The sequence below is a fragment of the Xiphias gladius genome, chromosome 20 (genome assembly GCF_016859285.1).
Source record: "Xiphias gladius isolate SHS-SW01 ecotype Sanya breed wild chromosome 20, ASM1685928v1, whole genome shotgun sequence".
Classification (NCBI taxonomy): domain Eukaryota; kingdom Metazoa; phylum Chordata; class Actinopteri; order Istiophoriformes; family Xiphiidae; genus Xiphias; species Xiphias gladius.
In genome coordinates, this window is record NC_053419.1 from 2,028,927 (window position 1) to 2,055,972 (window position 27,046).

Genomic DNA, 27,046 nt, shown 5'->3' on the forward strand with positions numbered 1-27,046 from the left:
GACTTTTACTTGCCTTATTGTCCCAACAGCGGGTAACACAACAACATGTCTCCTGGCTATCTCCCTCTGTTCCACTCCGCCACTTCCTTTTTACTAGACATGTGACCTATCTAACCCAAAACATGGCATCCCTCCTTTTCTTGGAAATATCTATCCACTGAAACAAACTCTGTACTGTACTGTATCTAAGTGGCTATTATCTTATTGTTTTTCTTCCTGTAACAGCTGTTTCCCTTAGCTTAACAACCACCTTACAATTTGTGTCTTTCTCAACCATAGACTACTATTTCACAATACATCCACACAATGTATACAATTCACTTCAAAACAAAATCCAGAAGTCTTTCAGGTGCCCTTTTGACTCTCTGAGGTCTATATATATATTTTTTATAACACACTGGTATTGTCTTTCAAAAGTATTTAAAGAAAGCTTTGTAAAATTGTATTAAGTACATTTTCACATGTATTCCATAAAGCCCACTTCAGGATACTGAGTGGCAGGCGGGTGAGTGTGTCCAAGATACAAGCTTAACCCACACAACCAGACAGTGTGCTTGTTTATTCTCATTAAATCAAACACAACTTTTTTAACTGTTTTTTTTTTTTAAATTGTTGTCCACACCTTATAACCATTTTGGGTCAAAATTTGGCCCAAATTTTTCAGCTGCAACCCGACAGTGTTACATCATGCCCATCATGCCCGGATTGGACTTATTCCACTGTCTCCAAATACATATAAACACCATTATGGTGTGAGCATTCCTAAAGGTTTAATGTGATATTTTTGTTAAACCCCTTGAATTAAAGCTTAAAGTCTGCACTTCAATCACATCTTGATGACTTTGTTTCAAATCCATTGTGGTGGTGTATAGAGGCAAAATTATGAAAACTGTGTCTGTCCAAATACTTATGGAGCTAACTATACAGTATTGTGCAAAGGTTTTAGGCACTTTGTTGTTTGTTGCATTGTTTTCATTCTAGCAGCAAATCCACAGCAAGTCATGAAAAGGTACCTGAGGTTATTCCTCCAAAGACAATCTCAAATTCCTCTTCTTCTCTCTCTCTCTCTTTCTCACTCTCGCTCTCTGTCTCTCTCTTTTTCTGTGAGTCAGTTCAATGAAGTTTAAATGTTGGTATTAATTGATTTATTTCCATTCCTGGTAGCAATGCCAGTTTCCCAAAGCAGGGTCTGAGTGTCATAACTGTAAATCATCTGTAAATGTTAATTCACTTAAAAAACAAATCATGTTAACAGTGGGAAAAAAGAAGTGAGCCCTTTGGAGTTAACTGGTTTTCTGCATTAATTGTTCATAAAATGTGATCTCATCATCTAAGTCACAAGTATAGACAAACACAATGTGCTTAACCTAATGACACACAAACAATTATAATCCTTCGTATCTTTACTGGACACACTCATTGAACATTCCCAGTGCTGATGGGAAAAGTAAGTGAAACCCTTGGATTTAATAACTGGTTGAACCTCCTTTAGCAGCAATAACCTCAAACAAGTGGTCGTGGTAGCTTTGGATCTGACCTGCAAAATGTTCTGGAGGAAACCTGGACCATTCTTCCTTACAGAACTGCATCAGCTCAGCCATATCTTTTAGGATGTCAAGTCAAGTACATTTTATTTATATAGCGCCAAATCGTAGAGGCTCTGACTGGCCCACGGCAAAAGGTGAATTTTCTTTGTTTTAAGTCATTCTGTAGTAGATTTACTTCAATGTTTGGGGTCCTGCTGCATCATCTGACTACTGAGCTTCAGCTAGTGGACAGCCACCCTGACATTATCCTGTGAGTTACCTGGATAAACCTGGGAAATAATTTTCTCCCTCGATGAGTGTGAGTTGTCCAGGCCCAGAAGAAGCAAAGCAGCCCCAAACCATGATGCTCGCTCCGCTGTACTTCACTGTTGGATGATGTTTTCATGGTGGTTTGCAGTGCCCTTTTTTACACCATAGCACTGTGAATTCTTCCCGAATGATTCAACCTTAGTTTTATCAGTCCATAATATATTTTCCCATTAGCGCTGTGGAGTGTGAAGCTGTTCTTTGGCAACCATCGGGCGGCATTGATGCTTTTTTTTTTGGGAAAGCAGCTGTGTCCTTCGTCATGTCCGGCCATGGACATAATCTATGCAACCATGCACCATAATTTTCATATGGCAGAATCATGAGCAGAGATGCTAACTAGCTCCAGTGATTCCTTTAAAGGGGACCTATTATGCTCATTTCCAGCTCTATTTTGATTCGGGGACACCATTAGAGTAGCTTTGCTTGGTTCACAGTTCGAAAAAGGCCTTATTTATCTCAGACTGCCTGCTTTGCAGCCCCTCACTTGAGCCTCTTAATGATGTAGGCAATATTAGTTCAGGCCTCCTTAAGAGGCCTACTTAAAAGCCCACTTTCTTCTGATTGGCCGAACGTCTGGAAGCCTGACGAGGGGCAGCGCAAGCAGCGCTTGTGAGCCCCGCCTCATCCTCTTACTGGTTTGCTTACCACTTTGACCTGTCCTCGCTCTTTCTCCTCTCAGCCCTATTTCTCTCCTCTCAACCCAACTGGTCGAAGCAGACGCCCGCCCACCCAGAGTACGGTTCTGTCGGATGTTTCTTCCGGTTAAGAGGGAATCTTTCCCCTCCACTGTCCCCTAGTGCTTGCTCAAACTGTGCTTGTTCAAAACTGCTTCCCTAAAAACTTGCTCAAACGGTTGGGTTTCTCTCTAATACCTTACGCGGTAAAGTGCCTTATTATAATTATAATTGTGTATTAATATTTACGCTATAAAAATAAAACTGAATTGAATTGAATTGAATTGAATTGAATTGAATTGAATTGAATTGAATTGAATTGAATTAAATTGAACTGAATTGAATAATATCATAAACCCTCATCAGCCCAATCAGAGTGCAGTGCCCCGTCACCCATTAATGGATGTGTACACATTGTCTGCATTACAGACGGTCCACATTCAATCACAACCTAAAATCCGTTTTTCATAAGGTATTGTTCCGTCAAGAAGCGACATGTAGCAGCAACCAACTACACATCAGTAAAGAAAACTGAGCCAACAATAGCATATAGTCTATTACTAAAACAAAAATGATAATGACAGGACTAAAGTTGTCTTGTCTCCCTGTATGTGCCTGCTGATATTTACATGAGTCTGGCAGGTGTAATGGAGAAAAAAGTAATTTGTTCCCACAAATTACTTTATTTATGCACACAAATGGACAGAACATAAACGCCAAACAAAATGAAACAATATTTAACAAATGTTTAACGGTTGTCAAACATAACACAAAATTGTCTAACAGGCAACATTTGTAAAGTATATTTGCGCATTTCCATCCAGAATAAAAACACACATCATCATATCCAGCAGCTCATTCAGATTACATTGCACATTACTGTAATTTGAGAGTACAAATTTGTATTAGTATCAATAGATCTTTTAACTGTAAAATAGTGTGGCTTTCTTTCAAAATATGTTAAGTACACATATATTATTATAGTTTCTGATATTATTACAATAATAATAGGTGAAAACTCTAATTATTTTTTCACATAATTCTGTTTTACAGATAATCACATATATGATCAAATGTGAAACTTAATAAACTGTCTTCATCATTACAGCTGCACAAGATTAATTTTTATTGTATTCTTCAGTGATAAGGCAGAAGAGCTGAAAGAATGTTTTTAACCAGAAACATTTTGACACTGTGAGGCACAAAACACAGAACTGATTTAATATTTAATAAGAAACAACAGCACTGAAGGATTTCATGGTGTATTTACATCATTTAAAGACACTCCTAGCCCTAAAAGCAATGCATTGTGAGTTATGTTACGCATACAAGTGACAAAATATGACACTTAAAAGTAGTTATTTTCTATTCACTTTCTATTCACACATTCTATTCACTAATAAACATGTGGAACAGAGGGGTATATATATTTTACATTTTGAAATCATATTTGTTAAAATATAAATGGATATACCATATACTGTAGTAGTAATTAATGCTTGTAATGAGCAAGAATGACCAAATAAATAAGAAATAATCTTAGTGTAAATATAAAATACAGAAGTATAGCCACCATTAAAACGCTAGTTATTGGGCAGCACATCTATGTCATCATACTTACTCACAGGCTAGGCTGAGTGCGGAGTCTACATACATACGTTTTAAGAAACTATGGTTGATTACAGAGCCCAATAATGGTTATTTTGATTAACTTTTTCATAAATCTGTTTATTCTAGAGTCTAGAAGTGGTGACAGTCTTTGGCAGATTTTCATAAACTATGTTCATGTTAGAAGACATTGTCAAAACTTTTTTTATATATCACACAATGAGACTGGACATGTGAACACAAGCAGTGGTAGTTGAAAAAATAAGTGCATACAAGCAGTCTTTGGAAATTGTAACAAGTCAAATTTGGAAAAAAATAAATGTCTATCATACCTCAGATATATGACTGAACAAATTAAAGCAGTTTACTATCATGTATATACTTAGCAATTTCGTTAATCCCCAAAATGCATTACTCGGGAACATATGGATGTCTTTACACAGGACAAAATGAACCATATATTCAGTCTTTCATTCAGTACACATTTTGTAGATATTCTTGAATTTAAAGATGCAATCAGTTATACACTGGTGATGGAGAGAACAAGTAATGGGAGGGTTCTGCTGAAGAAGTACATAATTGCATATCTTCTTACCAGCAGTTTTGTCTTTGGTGGCGCCACCTTAACTGAGGCAGTTTGCACTCAGTGATGATGGATATCTGCCAGCATAAAGAGAAATGAAACTTCACTTTCAAAAAGATACTTTCAAGCATTATCAGAAATGTAGGAGGCAGCATTGACCCATACACCAGTGCAGTACCCCTTTAACATTGAAACTGAAAACTTGAAAATGCAGATCAAATCCCAATATGGAATCCGATTTAAAAAAAATCTGTGGGGTTATGTTAAGCACATTAGTAACACTAAAGAGCCAGACTTCACTGACCACAGCTTTTCCGAACAGTTGTTATATTCCTTGACCAGCAGGATACCAGACTAAGTGGTCATATATAGTGTAGTAGTCCAGTGATGAATAAAAACATTATCTTCTCTAACATCTTCTCCACATCTCATCAAATGCAGGTAATGAGTGGATTCATTATTTATTCATAAACATCAGTCCAGACGTAGAAGTTCAGTATTGTGTTTCTGAAAAAAGTCTCAGTGAGACATTCCATAATCAGTACACAGGTCATCATATAATTGACTGGCTAGAGAGGAAACCACATAAACTGCTCATCATTCCATCACAGCATTTAAGGACGTAGCATGCACCTTGAACACACAAGATTTAATTCCAAATGGTCGTGTCAGTGGGCACTTCCAATTGCAGGACGTTAAAGGCAGCCAGCAAGTTATTCTTTGATTGTTAACTGGAAGATTAAGATGGTGAATATATGGCCCAGTATGCAATGTTGCAGTCCCTTAAGCATACCAAGCAGAAAGGCACCATTGATATTTTTCTGCACTGAAATATACTGTGAACCACTGCTGCATACTAGTGTATGGCACTTTACCTACAAGACATGAACACATTTGTACATTTTTTTTTTTAATATAAAACTCTTTATTCACTACATCACTAAAATAAAAGTTTCATTTTTCATTTATCTTTCAAAGTCTTTACACAGCAAATAATTTATAGAAAATAAAGGTTTAATATTGATTCTTTCTTCTTTTCCTCAACATAAAGGATTCTCAGCAATTTCTTTTTACTTTAAACAGCAACTGGATCTTGTTTTGTGGTGAAACAGGATGACTTGACTTGCATGTCATCATTTGATGATGCTGGGTTAGTCCTGCTGCTGTCCATAGCCTTGAGCAACAGGGCTGTAGCGTTATCTATGGAAAGGAAGGGTGTGTGTTCCCCCCGAGGCTCCTCTGGTTCACTTACTAGCATGCTCTCAACACTGGACTCCAGATTATGCAGCACATGACCATTGGCGACTCCTGCACTCTTGGTTTTCCTTCCACTGATGTTGTTGTTTGTTAGAATTATCTCAAGGGATTCTGAGAACCTCTGGCTGTCAGCTGTGGTATCATGGTCACCTATGACTTGGTAGTTAACATTCTCCATAGTAAACAGTGGGCTAGGTGGTAAGCTATGTGCCAAATGACCATGGTTGTAGTGGGCAGAGGTCCTCTTCTGTTCATCTCGGCTCGAGGACTTGTGTGGCTGACATGTGTTTGACAACAGCAGAGGGCGCTCCTCCTCACCAGAGGGGCTTAGAGCCACTGAGGGGACAGAGATGGCCAGGCTGGACAGGGGGGCTGACATCTCTGATGGAGTAGACCCTGGAGTTGCAGGAGAGGCCCGGGACACCGGAGACAGCTGAGTCGGGGTTGTCATTGCAGATACAAACCTACACGGAAACACAATCACAGCAGCAACACTTTTTACACTTTTGCTTGAAAGCTTGAAAGATGTCCATGCGCAATGTTTATGTACCACATCTGAGGCAAAAGAGTACAGATAATTGTCCGAGTTATTGAAAATATACTGAGTGAAATACACAACAAACTACAGGTTCAAATATATAAAGAGTTAAATTGCCTGTAATATTACACAACAAAAATGTAAAAAGTAGTATCATTACAGGGTTTTGGACAATAAGTCATCCACCCATTCCCCTACCTGTTTATCCTTTTGAAGGTCAGGGGCTGCCTCGCCCAATACAAATACTAATTACACATCCAGGTGTATGACAGTGCAGCTGCAGTGTACATACATAGTTTGACGCAGAGAAAGTGGAATACCACACCAGTTTTTGAGTATTTTGAGAGACAGAAATTTTCATGAAGATGTGACCAGGACGATGCTGGTGTCATGCTGCAAAGACAGCCATGCTTTTTTTCTGCTCATTTGTATGCCATCTGCAAAGACTAGGAAAGATCCCTTTCACCACTGGAATGGTGGACCGGAAGCATTGTCACCAGAGAGTGAAAGAGCATGAGAACAGCAACATGCATAAAGGCTGAGACTGCTCATGCATTAGATGGCAACGACATGGACCAGGACAGCTTCTCAGAGATAGTCATTCTCTTGGGAAAGTATGACCTGGGTCTCAAAGAGCATGTCAGTGTCTGTATACAGAAAAGCAAACTCGCATTAGTTACAGTCTTTTAACAATTTTGCCACCATCCAGAACATTATGCAGACCACTGTAGCAACTGAAAACCAGCTAGCTCGTATGTTTTCAGCCATGATTGATTCCACACATGACATTACAACAGAAGTTCTGTGTTCTCGCATAGTCAGGTACAAACACCATTCATGAGAGGCTTGTGGCTGTGGTAAATTTTGAGGCATCCACTGGACAATACTCCGTCCAGGTACTTAGCGAATTACTGGAAAACATGATGCTTGACATCAGCAAATGCACTGGCAGTTCCACAGATAGCACCTCCAATATGCAAAGCCATTATAAAAATTTGTCTGTCCTCCTCCCTGCAAAGTCCCCGAATCAAGTGTGGTGCTCACATTTTGAACCTGGTTTGGGCACTTGGTATGGTGGAAATAGTGTGGGGATTGGTAGGAGGGTTACTTTTCTTCCCTCCTTAAAAACATGGCAGTGGACCCCTGTGAGTCCTATCAGAAAATTTCAATATAGGTCAAACTGGAGACACATAAGAGTGGGCTAAAGATGGTGCACTCAAGAAAGTCTCTGGAGATTCTAAAAATATGGATCAGGCTCTCTATTTTGATGTCCTTACTCAGGAGCAGGATGATGACCCTAAAAACTTCAACCAGGTAACATTCAGTGCCAGTTGTCTTCACCAGACATTACTACAAGAACTGAGAAAATGTGTGTTCAGATTTGGCAACAGAGACAAGCTTACTGGACAAGTTTCGAACAATAAGCACAGGGGAAATAAAATACTAATACTCAGATGGAGCAGCAGCCAAGGTGTGCCAGCATCTACCAATGCTGTTACCACCTTAAATCCTCAGTATCAGTGGTACTGCACCCTCTGAAGTGCACCTACAGGTACATTATCCAAAGTAAACTCCAGTAATTCCAGAACTCTGCTGGTCACCTGCTAACTCATTCCCATGACCAGACAGAAAACATATGTAAATAAGATAAACTATATCCCAAAATAGATGAACACAGTGTAGGTGACCACAGAGAGGGCAGGAGACAGGAGGAACAGAACAGAGGTTTAACAGGGCTGACGTCCATTAGAGTACCAGATGAGAGCAGCCTGGGCCTCTTTTATTTATTTACATTTTTATTTCAATTTTGCTTTTAAATCTTGGATTTATATATTATTTCAGCTTTCCCCTGTGAGGTTTAATGTAAAAAAAAAAATCGTAATTGACAGGATTGATTTTGTGCGTGCCATATAAAGGTGTGTCAATTTTGAGAAACAGAATAGACGAGGGTCTTTATAGATAGTTATTAATGGTTAAACGTTAACTCCCCAACGAGTGCATCAGTTTTCACTCACATACAAGAGTTCAACCTTAATTTTGCATCTTAACAGAAAGCAGGACTACATTAGAATGTAATATGTCATATATTACATTGGCCTGTGATAGCCTATAATTCAAGTTCAGCATCACACGTTGCCTATTTTCTCTACTAATGTGTGATTTAAATGAAACATGCTGCCTGAAACTATTTACAGTTTGGAATGTTAAAATGATAATTTTAATAACGTACCACGTGATCCACCAGTGATCTGAACGTGTGAAGTATGAGAGAGCCAAGGGGCTTAGCCCCCCCACAGAAGCAGCAACATTTCAAGTTTTGGAGGGTCTCAAAAAAACTGATATATAACCATAAGAATTTCTAATGCTGCCATAAATGACACAAGAAATACACAAAATCTAATGTCCTGTCAGCAGTCACTTAAAATGTGTGTGTAGCTTTGTCCTGCTCAGTACAGTTCTCTTTTACGTCCGGTCAATAATGTGTGTAACAGGATTGATTAGGACAAGTGCAGGCAGTTTGTTATATATCATGGTTCATGAGCTGCTTTCCTAAAGGTTTCACCTTTAAATTGGCCACAAAAACAAGATTTCTGAATAAAGTGGGGGCAGGAAACATCCTGCCATAGTGACCTTTCCATGCAGTGACGAATTGGTCATGAAAATAGAAACAGGCCTGAATTTGTCATTGTGTCCAGTTTTGAGCTTTTTACTTTTCATTGTAATATTTGGGATTAAAGGTGGTAATAGCTCGATAAAGTCTCTCTCTCTTCCTGAAGTTTTCCAGCATGCTGACAGGTTTTTATGACAGATGTACTGTATGTATGCCTCCAAAGCACTGATCTAAACATGGAATACTGTTGCCTTAACTTTAATAAAATGTTGTAAAATGCTGTATTTCAGCTATATGTGCATATCTGCTATATGTTGTTGTTTTTCGTGGAGCATTCTTTCCTCAGATTTCCTCAGATTCTAATTCCGGGGCAAAATTATAGTTGCATCAAAGCATTGGCGTGTGGTGAGTTCTAAAGATAGGCAAGCAGAGCTGAAGAACCAATCCAACCCCCCAACAAAACCCATCTCATAGTGCGATTTAGCTGCTTACTACACCAACAGCAAAAAATGGACCAGACTAAAACATACGTTTTCAAGACAGTAGTAGTAGCAAATCTCTCTTAAATTCAGGAACTTTCCTGTCTTTCTCCTACATCTTGCTGCACTCTACCTAAACAGCTTCACCTTTCTGCACTCCTTCCTGGCTGAACAAGTATTAGGATTATTCCTTTGAACTGACAGTAAACATATCAAATGTGCAGAAAAGAAATACATGTGACTAATATGAAGATATTAAAAATACTAATAATAACTCCTGATCGTCACAGATGTTACCGCGTGTAAACCGATTTGAGATAAATCACAGTATAATTTGTTTACTTGATACTACTACCTTTAAATGCTTAGCAAGAAAAGACTGTTGAAGTAATTTTCTAATGCGCAAGTACAGTTTCCACACACATCTGCACATAATGCGTGCAATATCACAACTGTAGAAAACCCAAAAGGCACAGAGGTGGTCATGTATGATGTCAAGAATATGGTGATCGTATACTAGATGAATTTCGTTTTTTTGGACATGTTAAAAATATCTACATACACCTCGGTCTTGATGTCAGCATCAGGTCATGAAGTCTCTCTCCACCTTTAGTACTGTGAGAGAGACTGTTGAATCAATGTTGATGAAAATATGAGAAATCTTCAAAGGATTTTCGTAGAAGCTGGGATGTTAAGTATTTCTTAAACTGTTAAAGGCACTCTTGCAAAAGATTTATTTCAAGTGGGTGATGCCTTTTTGTCTCAAGTTAGGAACATGTATTGGTTTCTTACTTATTTTGAAGGAGTAGTGTTGATGTTTTTATAAACTATCCACGAAGCTGCCAGAGTTGCCACAATTGTTGGCAATTTAAAGCAGAGTGACTGTTTGATACATGTATTGTCTGGGGGGGTTGTAATTTTCCATTTGATAATATACTGGATTTGAGTTGCTGCTGAATAGATGCAGAACTCTATTGCATCTACACCTCCTTGTTTCTTGCTTTTCTGTAGAATGAAAAGTTTCCTTCTCTGTTTTTTACTTCTCCAACATAATTTAGATAATTTAGATCTGCTCCATCCCATTTTTCTGTGTTTAGGGGGGGAAATCATGTGTCTTTAGGGTTGTAGAAAGTGTTACTTGCAGAGTCCTTAATGGCAGTTATTCTTGTTTTCTCTTTGTTCTGCTTTAGCTTGTTAACTAGAAAATGTTCTTTCGTTAATTTATTTAAATTTAATCTGATGTTTGAGGTTATTCATTTATGATTTCAGAGAGTTGCATCCTGTATTTTTAAAAAGTTTCTATTTCCTGTGTGGGATTGGTGGCATGAGCATTTTCTAGATGGTTGATTGTTTGCTGTAAATGGTTTTCTACTTCATTATTCTTTATTTTCTTGAGCGTAAGATTATTTTACCTCTGATAACTGCTCTCTATGTCTCCAAGAGCACTGCAGTTGAGGTTCCTGGGGAATTATTTACTTCCATAAAGGATGCCCACTCTCGCTTGATGAATGTACTTAGAATGTTCAAGCAGCGATATTTTGAAGCTCCATCTACTGACTGGTTGATGAAGGTAGGGCTCCCTTTAAACTCGTTGAGTCGATGCATCAGTTGTCTGGCTGACTGAGTTATCAGCAGCCTGGCAGTGCGGTAGGATTTCGTGACTGAACTATGACCAAGATGCTGATCATGTCGTCCCATTCCAGATGATGAAGAAAGACATTAAAAGGTGAATTTTTAGGCAAAATGAGAGAGAGATGTACAGTGGTATGGTTTGGAGCGGCTGAGCTGAACTGACACTACATGTGCAGGGGAGTGAATGATAAATTTATCCTCTTTGTAGATAAGGTGTAATGAAGAAAAGACATCAGTAATAATTTTGAGTGTGTATAAAAACGCCCCCTGGAGTCGCTTCATCGATTAGAAGTACCAAGTCGAAACTCTGACACTCCTGACTCAAAGCCCTAGATGGAGGTATCTGTTACTTAATGTAAGTAATACTCGGGCATGATCTCTGATAACAATAGGCTGGATTTTTGTATTTGCAATCTATTGTACAAATGAAGTACTGGTAAGAAAGAAATCCATATGCGCAAATAGATAGTATATAAGTTAGTATTGTTGGTGGTCACATTGGTCACATTCCACCCTTCTGTGGCTATTATGGATTTGTGGCAGATTAATAGGATCCTGTTATTAACTATTACCTACTGAGACACTGAGTTATAAGGAGCTGAGATTTGTCTGAATTTAGGGGAATTTATGGAGAGCAGGTTCTGCTAGATGTACCTTCTGAAGGGTATTCATTTCATTTAAATTTTCTGTACACATTGTTTTATTAAAACCTTATCTACCCTATCTAATTATTTATGTATTTGTTCAGTCCTCATAATGTTTAGGCCCCAGTAGTGTAGCATTCTGGTGAACAAAATATTGTAAGCCAGATGTGGCACCATAAATTATTGAATATTTAGCTTACATGAAACTGTTTTTTAGGTAGGCTATTTTGGGTGATTTAGAAGTTTTGTATCTTAGGCCACTTTAATTCTAACTGCTGGATGTGTGTCTACTGAAAGTCTTTATTGTGGAATTATCAGTTTCATGTCCCTTTTGGTTCTTTGTTTGTGATGCAAAGTTAAGATTAATCAATCAATTACCTTGTACTTTAAGGCAAGTCGCTGTGGGAGTTGAGTGTGTCTCGGCACATCTTTGAACGAGCACTTAAATCTCTGGTGCCACCAGTAGCATTCAGACGACCCCGGCTGCCCTGTGTGGCACTTTGGCTCTTCTCCACCAATGACATCACCGAGACAGACTCAGTGTCAGACAGAACACTGTTGCTCCAGTCATTACTCCAGCTGCAGAGACAGGGAGGGGGTCGTTTACATGGGGACAGGTGGCAGACAGGCCTCTAGACCTTTATGACATAAATATAATATATAAGCCACTTAGGACTGAGCCATAACTGATGACATAATGTAAGAAAGTGGTCAATAACAAAAATGTTTGATCCCGTTCTTTTTTCACTTGTCTTCATTGCAGTAATAATCCCCTTAGATTCTACAATTAAGGATGGCTTAGTGCATAGGGGGCACAGCAAAGACCCAGGATCAGTCTCTTTCCAGCAAACTTCTCTTTGCAGTTTAACTTTGACAGAACTAAGTTCCACAGTTTGCCCACTCCGAGGCTGACTGGCTGGTTCCATGTGATGTCTGTAGTTAAAGCACAGTTCCTGCTTCACCATATACGCCTGCTGGTGAAAGCAATGAAGTGCCATTGCTGTGGCTGGGTGACACTCCCCAAATAAGCATATTCCTATTACTATACCACTGACATCTGCCTGCCTGTCAGATTGCACATGAAGCAAACAAGTGCAGGAGTAGATATTTCTTGCAGGTAAATATTTATGTATGGATCAATCGCCCACAACACTGTGTGGAGCACTTTGGAGGGGTTTTGACAGCTTTCAATACAAGAGCAAACATCTGGATTTATAGTCCATATGTAATCAAAATGCCTGGACTGGTCACTGTCGATAAGTACACTCTTACTTCCCAGCAATTTCAGGATTTAGATCTTTTTTTTTTTTAAATCATTTTAGGCTTTCTATTGTCAAATCTACTGACTTACTACATGACTACACTTAAGGGCGCACCTGTGCACATAGTATCCAAATCTCCCATGTGCTCCTGTGGCGCACTTTGATATGAGGTGGAACCAGAAAGAATACATTATCACATATTATAGGTTGACATCTGACAATCATGGCCCATCAAATCCATGACTTTCATCCCCTTTAAACAAAGCACGCTCCCCGTCATGAGCCAATGATAGTTTGGGAATCCCTGTTTGGAGATTGGAGAAACTTCCAGAAGGACCAGTTCTAATGCTCCAGACATGACTTTGGAATTGAGATCAAAAAAAGTTCAATCTTGGTTTCATCAGACCAGAGAATCTTGTTTTTCATAGTCTGAGAGTCCTTTAAGTTCTTTTTTTTTAAACTTTCACACTGGAGAGGCTCCTGCTTGGCCACTGCCATAAAGCACAGATTGGTGGAGTGCTGCAGTGATGGTTATCCTTCTGGAAGTTTCTCCCATCTCCACACAAGATCTCCGGACCGCAGCTACAGTGACCACTGGGTTCCTGGTCACCTCTGTTACCAAGGCCCTTCTCCGCTGATTATTCAGTTTGGCCGGGCGGCCAGCTCTAGGAACAGCCCTGGTTGTTCCAACCTTCTTCCAACCTTCTTCCATTGAAGAATTATGGAGGCCACTGTGCTCTTGGGAACCTTCAATGCAGCAGAATGTTTTTTTTGTAGCCTTCCCCAGATCTGTACCTCAACACAATCCTGTCTCTGAGCTGTGCAGGCACTTCCTTCGACCTCATGGCTTCGTTTTTGCTCTGATATGCATTGTCAGCTGTGAGACCTTACAGTATATAGACAGGTGAGTGCTTTTCCAAATCATGTTCAGTCAAGGTGTAGAAACATCTAAAAGATGATCAAGAGAAATGGGAAGCACCTGAGCTAAATTTCAAGTGTCATAGCAAAGAGTCTGACCACTTATTTCCATGTGATATTTCAGTTTTTCTTTTTTAATAAAATGTCTAAAGTTCTGTTTTCTCTTCGTCGTTATGGGGTATTGAATGTAGAATGATGAGTGAAATTTTTTTTTTAAATTTTAATTTTAGCATAACGCTGAAACATAAAAAAATGTGAAAAAATTGAAGGGAATACTTTTGGAATGCAGTGTATATCAGCCTGGGAGAGTATGCTGAGTCTGTGACTGGATACAAAACTTTATAGATGATGTCACTGTCACTGTCACTGTCACTGCCAGGGTCACCAAGTGAGGTACATGCGCTTCTGAAATGTGAAATGGTGACTTTAAGTCTGGCGACAAAATGGCCCATACATATGCTAATGCCAACTTGAACACGGTCATGAGGACAGCAAAGCATGCACATAGAGAGAAAATCCAGAGAGAACTCCTTGACTCTAAAGACTCCAGGCGCGTGTGGCAGGGAATCCAGTCCATTACAGACTATGTGACCACTCCACCACCTCGCAATGGCAACACTGACTTCCTCAATGCACCCAATGACCACCTTGTGCAGTTTGAGGAAAAGAACGACATGCTGACAAGGAAGGCCACCCCTCATTGAGATGACCAGGTATTCTGTCTGGGCCCAGCTGATGTCCACAGAGACCTAAACAGAGTCAACCCCACAGAAAGCTGCATGTCTCAACAACATACCAGGGTAGGTGCTCAGGGAATGTGCGGACCAACCAACACACATCCTCATAGACATCTTTAACACCTGAGCCAGGCTATTGTCCCCTCATGTTTCAAAACCACCACAATCATGCCAGTGCTGAAGAAGTTGACAGTGTCAGGCCTCAAGGATGGATACTGCCCTGTAGCACTATCTCCCCTCATGATGAAATGTTTTAGAGATTGGTCAAGGATCACATAACATCCGACTCCCCGTGACACTTGACCTGCTCCAGTTTTCAAATCAACCAAACAGCTCCGCTGATGATGCCATATCATCAGCACTTCCCATGAGTCTAGCAAATCTAAAAAATAGGAACTGTTCTGTCTGGATATTCTCCATAGACTTCAGTTAAGCTTTCACTGCAATCATCCTGCATAAACTTGGTCAACTGGGTCTTAAAACCCCTCTCTGCAACTGGTGTCAAATACAGCACAAACTACGTAATCAAGTTTGCAGACGACACAACACTATAGAGAGGAAGAGAACCAACATGTGGCCTGGCATTTTGATAACTAATTAGCCTATCAGCTATAAATCCAGATGTTTCCTGGAATAACAGTTGTCAAAATCACCCCACTGTGCTTGGTTAAAACAAGGAAGGCATCGTTTTGTGTGCATTCAGTTCCACTAATATGACAACAACAACAGCGAACAATGTGAGTTGCAGGTGAACCACACCTCTAAAGTGCTGCTGTTGGTTGGATGTTGGTTTAATGTTTAAGCTGATGAGTGTCTGTCTAAATCCTTTCTGCCACAACAGATTTGCACTGACATTATCTCTGTATGGATATTAGGGCTGACCCGAAAGCCTCAAAGCTTCGACCATTGCCAATACCATTGGAAACTGGCACAAATCTACACAAATCTACAAAGAGTTTGGCAAATCACCGGAAAACTGTAAGTAACAGCTTAGCCATTGCTGATGTTAGATGCTACAAAACTGATAGGATGATGCTTCACAGTACAGATGAATAATGACTCAAAACATACTGCAAAAGCAACCCAAGCGCTTCTCAAGGCAAAGAAATGGAATATTATCCCATGGCAGAGTCAGTCACTTGACCTCAACCAACTGAGCATTCTTTTCACTTTCTGAAGACAAAACTGAGGGCAGAAACACCCAGGAACAAAGAGAAACTGAAGGCGGCTGCATTAAAAGCCTGGAAAAGCATCTCAAGGTTATGGTGATGTCCATGGGTTCCAGACTTTAGGTAGTTATTGACTGTAAAGTATTTTCCAAGTATTAAAAAGAATCCTTATATGTATAATTATTCTGGTTTGTCCAATTGCTTCTGAGCCTCTGAACATTAGGGGCTACGTATAGAAATGACTGTAATTCCTACATTGGTTAGTGTGATATGTTTGTGAAACCATTTGAATTACAAATGAAAGTCTACAAATCTTGATTCGTTTGTTTCAAATCCAAAATTCTGAAAATTGTTTGACTATCCAAATTATTATGGACGTAACTGTAGTACCTTATGGACCCTCATCTGTCAGTCCACAATCTGATCAAATCCATCAGTATGTCAGGCTTCACCCAAGAATCCAAGATTCTCCCTCTGTCCAACACCAACTGGGATGTTGAGGCCAGGGACCAAATCCTCAAATGTGCAGTTAAATCCATAAAAGAAAAGTGGAAATTCATGTATCATGAAATCCAAATGACATGTTTAAACAAAACCTCAAAGCCAACCTTGAGAGACATCCCTGTCTCCTAGAAATTAAATTTATAAACTATTGGCAACAGCAAATATGTTTTGAAGGAAACATAATACACATCAGATTACGTTTTTGAATAATTTAGTGAGGATATGTGATAATGTACTTATATTTGTTTTGCACCAAAATGTCGGATCTTCAGTATCCACTTGTAGTGACTACAGCATTTTTAAACTGTTTAATGGTTATGTTTTGGCACTCACAGCATTTGGTGAAGGTTAGGGAAAGAACTCTCTATAATCCTCCAAAAATGCTACTGGCTTCTCTGCCTTTGATCACTTCTTCAGTTCTCTCAACATTCCTAAGTTAGAACCTGACTCTGTTAAGTTGTTGGAAGAACCAGCTAAATTAAAATTCTTCACCGGTATCATTTAACTAAGGTGAAGTTGTCAAAGATGTATAAGGATGTTGACCCTGTCTGTGACAGAGGTCTTCTGTCAGCCTTCTGTTACCTATATTCATATGTTTTGGACATGCCCCTCTTTGCACAATTTTTGGTTGGATGTATCTAAAAACATTTCACAAATTATCTCAATTTCTATCAAACCATCTGCAAATCCTGTTTTATTTGGTGTCATACTTAAACCTGCATTACCCAATCATATGAAAGACTTAATAGCAGCTGCTAGCTTTTTGAAGACATGCGAACCATTCATAATCCCAGAATGATACATTTTCAGGCTATATCATGTATATTTTGGTTAACCCTATTCAATTTTTCTAGATAGAGCAAACTAACAATATCCCTATCAGGTACTATGGAATAACATCAGTCAAAATGAATATAACATAAAACAAGATTAGGTCAAAACCTGGTATGTGGCTTGACTGCCCTTTATCTATTTGCTCTTTTCCTACTGTCTGTGCTCACATATAAAGTGATTTAACACAGTCAAGTTCCCAATAAAGCTGTTCTCATTTACATGTTTTTTCTGTTTATGTTGTCAGACAATGGAAAAAGCATGAAATAGTGACTAAAATGCGGCCCATTAAGACTACATGTTAACCACTAGTCACTTCCAATCGATTTCCAAGCTGCGGCTCTGCACTGCTAAAATCCTGATTTTATAACTGCAACTTCGCTTGACAAAACCACCATACACATAAGTTAAAGTCAACAGTTGGCTTTGATTTCAGCTATATTTACTTGTAAAACACTCAAAGAGGAAGTGGGAAGCTCATTCAAGTCTGTATCAGGTGTGGAAAGTAGCTAAATCTTGTGACAAAGGCGTTAAATTATCATCACTGCCTATAAACACTCCCATGATGATGCAATAGAAACTGCTTGCACCCATTCATTTTGAAAGAGCAACAACCAATGGGGACACTCCAACACTCAGCCGGCCGACCAATGTTGTAACCTAAGTACTCAGTCACATGGCATTTGGCTGACCAATGGTGTAACTTTGTCACTCATTCAATCAGTCAGTCAGTCACTCAGTCAATATAACATTTGCTTCACACATTATGCCATAAACACCACTTTAACTGCAAGGTGGAAATGCACTGATATTTCACGATATCCCATCACCTTCTGCCCTCACTGCAATCAGGCACAACCCCATGTTTTTAACCCTTAAATGCATACCTCAGGATTTTAGCAAACCAGGACTATAATACACGCTGTCTAACTCAGTTTTTTCATTCAAATTAAGAACTCAGCGCCCTGGAATTCATCAAAATATTTGTCTTTAACAATGTTCAGGAGTCAGAAGGTCAGAGATGATAAAAAGTATTGTTTGTCTAATGTGTTTCTCTAAAAAGTTTAGAATGCTAGAGTCCCAAGGTATGTAGGAGTGTTAGTTTTTTACTTTTTTACTGTGCTGACTAATCTGGGTTCGGGAAGTGCCAGTCTATGAGAAGTTACAACAGCCTAAACAGTCTATGATCAGAAATATTAATTCATTTTTCAAAAAAAACCCACAGTTTTGTGTTGTCTATGAATGATTGTAAAAAAAGTCATCAATGATCAAATTTATATATTTTTTATATGTATACAATTTAGTGTGTTTATTATTGTTAATAGTATGTTCTGAAAAGGTTACAAGCAATATGATCTTAATAGATGGCTTCATCTATCTTATATAAGTCCTCGGTCACAAACAACCCCAACATATGTGTTTGAAAAGACACCCATGCATTAAGCGCTTAATCAACAATAAAATAAACCTTTGAAACTTTTCCAATATTGAGTAACTAGACAATTATTGTCCAAGCCAAGTCTATTGTCGATTAACAGGTGGCCCGTTACTGACCAAATAACAGAAAAATACATTATACTACTTCACTCCTACTTCCAGTACACCCAACTCAAAGAGGCTGTTTAAAAAGAAGATCAATATTAGTAACTTTCCAAGCCATGCTCATTCTTTGTCTCAAAAACTTAGCCCACTCAAACCCCCCAAAAAATGTCAGTTTTCAGCAACACAGCACTATCTCCGCTCCAGCTGTCACATGGACACAAGACTTGAAAAACCAACATTACTTAGCAAAATGTTTGTAACAGTATATTCTAAATTCTTGGAGATTAATGAATAGGAAACATGTGTGTACATGTCAGTGTTTTTGTGTGTGCGATAATTAGCATCTTTTCCAGATTTGAAGTAAAGTGTAATCTCCATAATATTTTTTGTGGCTTGAACTCTGAATCCTTAATGTATTAAAATGAACATTATTCACACTGTATCATATGTATTGATAGTCTGCTATTGTAGGCTATTGTAGTAACCACTGAGTATAGGAAATAAAATTTAATCTAGGTTTGTGTGCCAAGCCTCAAGGTAGCTTGTTATTCACAGCTTCAATTTAAATTAGATGTCAATTTTAAGTGACTGATTTTCCGTTTTTTTGAGCCACTTTTTTTGGTGTTAGGCAGCCTAGTTAAATCTTTAATGCTGTTTAAAACCCATTTTTATTTCTCATACATGTGGATGATTTTTTTTTTCAGTTCCTCCCTTGTCTCAAGAGCCCTTTGCCACGTACAGCAAGTTGGGAGTATATAAACTTTAATGTAAGAGAATTAATCAAATAAGGTGACCAGTTATGGAACTCATAATTAGAAGGCCATGAGGTTGCATAAATTCACTTTCTAGTGGCGTAGGAATATTCTGAGCGCTACTCACCAGAGACACCTCTGTCCTGAACAGTGTTCTCTGGCAGCAGGAAACACTACAAGATTAAACACTGAAACTGCATCAAAAACAAGTGGAATTACTTTAGTTTTGGACAGCCAATGATGACCATCATTTAATGGCTGCCACCTGAGCTATCCATGTTACATCACGTTCCCGACTCAGACCAATGTCTAACTGATTAAAACCAAAACAAATTTAATTTACCAAACTGACAAAATATATTTAAATTCCTTCCTTACCTTTGGCTGGAGATGTGGGTGAGTGTTGTGGGTTCATGCGCAGATAATACGTATTTGCTTGTGGAGAAGGTGGTTTCTGTCTCCTTCTCAGCTGCATGCTGCATAGTCATCCCATTACATTGCTATAAAAAGAGGAGCAGAAAACAGATTGACAACGGACGTGAATGTAGAGATTCAACAGGTTTTGATGCCTTTTATTTTATACCAACAAGTAACAGCATACATTGATAAGCTGCAAATCTTGAAGAGGCAAGTTAGAATTCTGACGTCCTCTGGCTGAGCTTGCCAGCTTGGGGCCAATACCAGTACTGGTATTATTGTTCCTCTTATTCCTTAGGCTCTGCCTCAGACGGTCATGGAGCTTCTTCCTCTGCTTCCTGTTTGTGAAGAAACAAACTAGATTGTGAGGGAGCCCAGACCACAACTGGACAATATATCTGAGGGGAGAGTTCCAAATGTACCAAAAGGGACACATTTACCCCAAATTTCATCTAATGTTATAATGGCTTGACTGTAGTAATGGTAATTAATATTTTTTTAATGTATGGAGGTCAGTACAAAATACACTTCATAATATTGTTACTGCATCCAATAGCACCACCAAATCCCCAAACTTCTCTCAGCTCATTTGGCAAGGCTGTATCTTCTGAAGCTACATCACTGCAGTCTTTACCCCAGTCAAACATTTGAAATGTTACGTCAGGCCACCTGGCTACAAATTAAAAGTCGGTTTCCAGAAATCTCTGGGTCATTTTTGATACCCAGTTAAACTTTGACAAGAAAATTAGTTCAGTTATCCAGTCCTGTCATTTCTGATCACAAAAGTTGCCAAACTATGTGCCATATTAACATTCCAAAAGTTACTGTAATGACCTGTATTAATGTTTAAGCCAAGAATTTCTGGCACAACTACAATTAGTTCAAAGTTCTGCTGAGCAATTACTAATCAAGACTTCTCATCTCAGTCATAAGACTCAAAAGTCATAATACCCCAGGACTAGCTTCTCTACACTGCTTCCTGTTAGGCCTCTCAGGTGGGCAGAACAAAGTCTCCTACTTGTTCAAGCTTTTCTTGTCCCCGCTCCCAGGTTATGGAAAGGCCTCCCTCTGAGGATCAGGTCAGCAAACTGTGCTGAGTATTTTAAATTTCACCCTAGTACCTATTTTTTCTTAAAGATCCTTTATCCGTGCCTTGATCTAAATATTTCCCACACATGCTTTTCTGTGGTTGTCTTTTCTTTGGTATGTAGTATGTAACCCAGCTTTTGAAAAATGCTAATTAAAAATGTTTTACTTACTTTACTTACTATTTATATTTTGAAACACAACACAGTTCACAGTGGGGGTGATGGGGGTGATTTAGGGGCACTATTGGATGCTGTAATAAAATCAGGGAGTGTACCTTTAAGTTATAAATTAAACATAAAAATGTGACATGAATTACTTTGTTTTGCAGTAGGCAACCACACACATGATTCCAACGACTAGGAGTGCAATGCAGATTCCTGTTATTGTTAAAATACGTTTCTGATACAGCTCCTCAGCTTCTGAAAAAGAGGACAGTCCACTCTTAAAACTTGTTCTACAACACACACATACACACACAAACACATACAAAAAGACCATTCCAACCATAAACCCAAAAAGTAAGAAAGGGCTCTGTAATGGGGTTATTACATTTACAGAAACCAACAGTCCAATGCACTGTTGTATTAGAGGTTTACTACTGTTGATATGATTGAAATCTAACCCTCTGGGCTGGGAGACACAGTGGCACCCCTTTGGCCAAACATGGTAATTATGACTGTCTGTGGTTACTTAGGCTTATTCTTTACTTCTAAATGTTGTCAGTCTGACTGACCAAAGCATTTGCATGAGTGCTTAAAGCAGTACTCCAGCAATTTAGTATCGCACTTCCATAAAGTTGGTAGACTTGGGGCAGTTTTAAAAAGATTGGTCATAATCGGAGCAGCAGACACTGACATATCCTGAATTTTAGTCCCTTGTGTGGGTCGAGCCCCAAAAATACTGGATCCTACACTTTGTACAATGCATCTCAACTCTTGACAGTCTCTTAAATCAGGATTATTTTCTCAGACTTGGCGTTTCTTACATTTCTTAGGAAACATTATACGGCTTTTTTCATAACCAGCGGAGTGTCCCTTTAATATAATGATCAGATAAGGTGTTCTGTTTACATGCTCTGACTGAGAGACCAACCACTTACATTGCACAGGATAAGTTTAATGTATAACTTATGTAGTTAATTGCAGGTACATTTGTGTTGGTGTATATGTCAGCATATAAGTAACAAGATATGTTTGAGGTAATTTAGAAACAGTGTCTACTTTACATGTATTCGTCACAAGTCTTTAAAAACCAAATTTAGGGAGATCCTTATCAAAACTGTTTGTGTAAGATGTGTCTTTATATTAAAAAAGGATAATCAGCTGATAAACTGACATCACATATTTTTAACTCTTAAAATTCGATATTGGTATTGGCCTCATAAATCCTGTGTGGACAGGGCTCTAGTCAGCAATCGGAGAGAAATGGTTCTAACATACAACAGACCAAATCCAGCTCTCCACTCTGCTTCCTGCATTGTCCTAAAAAGCATATTCAGAGATGGCGCACCAGTCAAAGAAGTACTCATATCTGACAATGGAGGAGACAGTGGTGCTTTCTCTTAGGAGAACAACCCTGAGTTAACTTAAGTGGGTCACCGTAAGAATATACTGTAGATATGCCTGCATGGAAAACATTACACTCATTTCAAAACAGTATAATGTTGATGACTTTGACATCACATGATCTCTTCTCTCTCTGAGCTAACATCCTCTGGCCTGTTTTCCTTTACTTTTCTTGTTCTAGAATTCTCCTCTATTGTTCATGAGAGCTTGACACATATTTCATATTTCACCTACATATTTCAGTGAGTTATGTTTGCCTTTGCTCTGTCATTTATTAAATTTAGTTTCTATCCTTTTTTATTCTCCCTGGGCATTTTGGAAGTCCTGTTTTCCAATTGTATTTCAGCAGGATAATATTAAATAATGGTATTTTGTATATTGTGACACATGCTATTCATAACAATGCTTATTTGCATATTGCATACCAAATAGTTTTTTTCAAATGAAACATTCAATAGTTACTGTGAATTCCAGTTAAAAACCCACAGTCTAACTAAAATGCTCTTAGGCTTTTTATGGAGGAACAGAACCTACAGTAACTGCATCATGCAGGCGAGTTCTTATGGCAAAGCCCTACATCCTTTAATGTACTGCTCTTGCATTGCTTATGGCAGGTTGATAGTATACATGTTAGCACATTTTTACACATTTTATCTGATAGAAGATGACCTTGTGATGAGTGGAGGAAGAAACTACAGAGCTGCCATGAAGAAGAAGGGATATAAGGAACAGCTAGAAACATATAGCACATCTGGTGGAGGTGGAAACAGGAAGGCAGATGGCAGTGCTCTATGTGTCATGCTGAACACTGGTTGCAACAGAAAATGCAGGGACGGAGAGCTGAAGGGATGTTAACATACAGCACCAGGAATGTACAGCCTCTCCGGATTTCATGGTGTACTCAGATAAATCATCAGCATTTAGACTGTTTAATTTAAACAAAATGATACATGCGACATTAGAAATCACAGGTGTCATTTTGTATATCTATCTATCTATATATATATAGATAGATAGATAGATATTTGTAGTAGTCAAGGCTGTATGATCCCTTCATCTGGCAAGAAAAAACTAGGTTTAGTGGGGTTTTAGTTTATAGTCTTACATCTGCAAACTAGGAGGAAGGAACAATCCATACCCATAAATTCAATCCCAAAATGTTTTGTCAGTGCAGAAAGTTGGATTTTACGGATGAGGTAGTATTTGTATTTCTCACGTTCTTTTAATCTAAAAGAGATGTAGTGAGATTTTTGCAATGGATTAAGGGTAACAAACTACCGAAAGTCATTATACACAAACGTATACACTGTCAATATACACAAACTTAAACACTGCAGACCCTCTACACTCAGCGTGCACTTTATTAGGTACTTCATACTAACACCAGTTAGAGCCTCCCTTTGCTCTCAAACAGCCTCAGTTCTTTGTGGCCTGGATTCCACAAGATGTTGGACACATTCTTATGAGATTCTGTACCATGTTGACACGATTGCATCACATAATTTCTGCAGATTTGTGAGCGGCACATTCCTGCTGCAAATCTCCCCTTCTACCACATCCCAGAGGTGTTCTACTGGGTTCAGATCTGCGGCCTCATTTATAAAACAGTGCATAGGATCCATAATAAAAGTTTACATGCACACAAAAGCCAAAAATGGCGCACGCAAAAAAGTAATCAGATTTATAAAACTGTGCACACACGCCTCCATGCAATTTCCCTTTATAAATCACAATCAACATGAAAATGTACGCGCTTTGGCAAGCCTCATGTTCCAAATACTCCCACAATTAACCATAAATGGTCAATGCAAATCCCTCACGAATACTGATACACATATTGTTCCTGTGGATAATGGAGGGAGTGTTTGCAAACAACACAAAGTTTGAGGGCTGATGGCTGCAGCAGCTGTTAATGCAACAAACAGGACAGTTTCCGATATTGAACAAAATGATCAGAAATGGAGGTGGGTGCCTTGTACGAGTATGGACCAACCAGCAGAGGCACCGAGACACTGAAGCTCACCTCTTGGTATTTGTTTAGCATCTATAGGCTATAGACACGTATATAGCTGATGAAATCACAAACCAAATATCTATAAAACAAAATAAATACTGTAACTCCAAAATCCAGCATATAGGTGTTTCTGTCATTGTCACTGTTGATTATGAATGCAGGCGGGCGTAGAAGGCAGTGGGTGTGGCATCCAACGCGGTGTCTCCAGTGCGCTCTGCGCGTCTGACAGCACGCTCATTTTTACTTCAGCGATTTTACACACAAAGACTATATGAAAACTAAAATTGTACTTGCTGATATATGCACAGTATTAGAAGATAATATTGCACTACTGGCGCTCTGTTCTTCAGTTCTTTAATGCTATTTGATGTTTTCTTGGATTTCTCCAACTGATGATAATTTAATCAAGTTAGCCTTGTTAACGTGGCTGAGGTGAAAAGGACTTCTCTTGGCTGACAGGAGTGGAACCCGACATTGTCATCTGCTGTGTAGAGTGGTTATCAGAGTTACTGTTAGCACCAACCAGTTTGGCCCATTCCACCTCTCTCATCAAAAAGGCGTTTCCATCCACAGAACTGCTGCTCCTAGTTCTATGTTTTTTGTTTTTCACACCATTCTGAGTAAACTCTAGAGACTTTTAGAAACACACAAACCAGCCTGGCACCAACAATCCTGCCACGGTCAAAGTCATTGAGATCACATTTTTTTCCTATTCTGATGTTTGTCGCGAACATTAACTGAGGCTCCTGACTTGTATCTGCAGGAATTTATGCACTGCACTGCTGCCGCATGATTGGCTGATTGGATTGTACAACAGGCGGTCCTAATAAAGTACTTGGTGAGTGTATAATTGTATAAACATTAAGTGTCTCAAATCTATCCTAAAGGTACAGAAAACAAATAACACCTAAAAATCACCAGTTTACCCTGACTTTTCCCAAAGATTTTACAGACACCGGGATGGTATGTGCATTTCTATTAGATGCAAATAAAATAGGGAACAACAAAGCCAAGGGGCATGGGTTGCTATGTTAATACACGTACATACATACACACTGTACACATTGTAAAGGTAACCCGGGAATCTCACAACCCTAAACTGTAAGTTTTAGCCATCATATACTGTACATAAACAACCCAATAAATGACAAAACAACCTCACTGTTTCACTTAATTTGCAACCATATTGCAAGACAAGAGTGTTGATCATCGATTGGACCAATCTGATAAAACCCCAGATTACATTGAATTAAGTATATTTACATCCAATGTCAGCTTTTTTGAAATTCATGCCTTCTTCAATATACGATGTTAATTGCAGGTCTTTGATGGAGCTCAAACTCCAGTCTCCTCAGTGAAAGCCAGACATGCTACACAGCCATCCACTACCCTGACACCCACACACTGACTTTCACCACCTTAGAGGCAGAGAGAGAAATTATTTTAGCAATGTCAACTCTGCACAACTGTACAACTCTGCCAAAAGCTACAGATGCAAAAGTGTAAAACATACACTACATTTTATCTATACAATTACAGTGCTTTTATTTCATTTTTAAGTTTGAAAAAACTCAGTTATTGCCAGGCCTTACAATAGTCGAACAACAGAGCCCCTGCTTCCTCTACTGTTTGTTTAGTATCAGAAATTGTGTGTCAGAGACTGATACAAAACGTTCTTTTTGACAACCTGTTTTAAAACTGAGGATTTGAAACAGGAAATTAAAATAATAAAATTAAAGTTAAAAGAAACAACAGATGGATTTAACAGCAATGGATGACATTTCTAAGTGTTACTTACACATTCACAATTTTGAGTTTCCTGTACCTTTAACATACTGATGACCTTATGTATTCCTATCACAACATCAATTCCATTTTAAGGTACTACTACTGCAGCGATGTGGCTTGATGCATGCACTTATATCAGTGTGCTTGTATTTCTAGACTGTCCTGCCACACAGTCAGTAGACAGTTGTTAGTGGGGTAGGGATACACTCAACAATCAACACTCTAAATTAAGCATGCTGTGATAATCATGCACCATTCCCAAAACATATTTAGGCCTTACAATTTTCAGTTTACCAACTCAAAAAATTCTGAGAAATTTTCAGCGTTCATTTTGATTGTTTAAAAAAAATCAATAATACAACATTTAGAGTAAAAATTGGATTGTAAAACATTTGCAGAACATACACTGAGATTTAACAGTAGTCATACTGGACAGCTAGAAAGTGAAGGATACTGCAACACTCCTTCCCCCTGCTGCTCTGATCTCAACCACGCTCATATATTTTTTCACAATGAGCGCTGTCTTGCTTTTGCTATGCAACAGATCAAGACTTTGAAATGTGACTTTCCTCAACA

At 38.7% G+C, this 27,046-nt stretch overlaps 1 protein-coding gene across 1 annotated transcript in view; it reads right to left on the bottom strand.

Moving 5' to 3' along the window:
* Positions 1 to 5,796: 5,796 nt before the first annotated feature.
* The window catches only part of nrg1 (neuregulin 1), a 44,484-nt gene continuing 23,234 nt past the window's right edge, over positions 5,797 to 27,046 (bottom strand). Inside the window, exons 5-8 of the mRNA XM_040158010.1 lie at positions 21,420 to 21,522; positions 20,199 to 20,352; positions 19,976 to 20,097; positions 5,797 to 6,442 (exon numbers count right to left, since the gene is read on the bottom strand). Of these exons, the coding sequence (XP_040013944.1) occupies positions 5,797 to 6,442; positions 19,976 to 20,097; positions 20,199 to 20,352; positions 21,420 to 21,522 (1,025 nt within the window). The remainder of the gene's footprint in view (positions 6,443 to 19,975; positions 20,098 to 20,198; positions 20,353 to 21,419; positions 21,523 to 27,046) is intronic.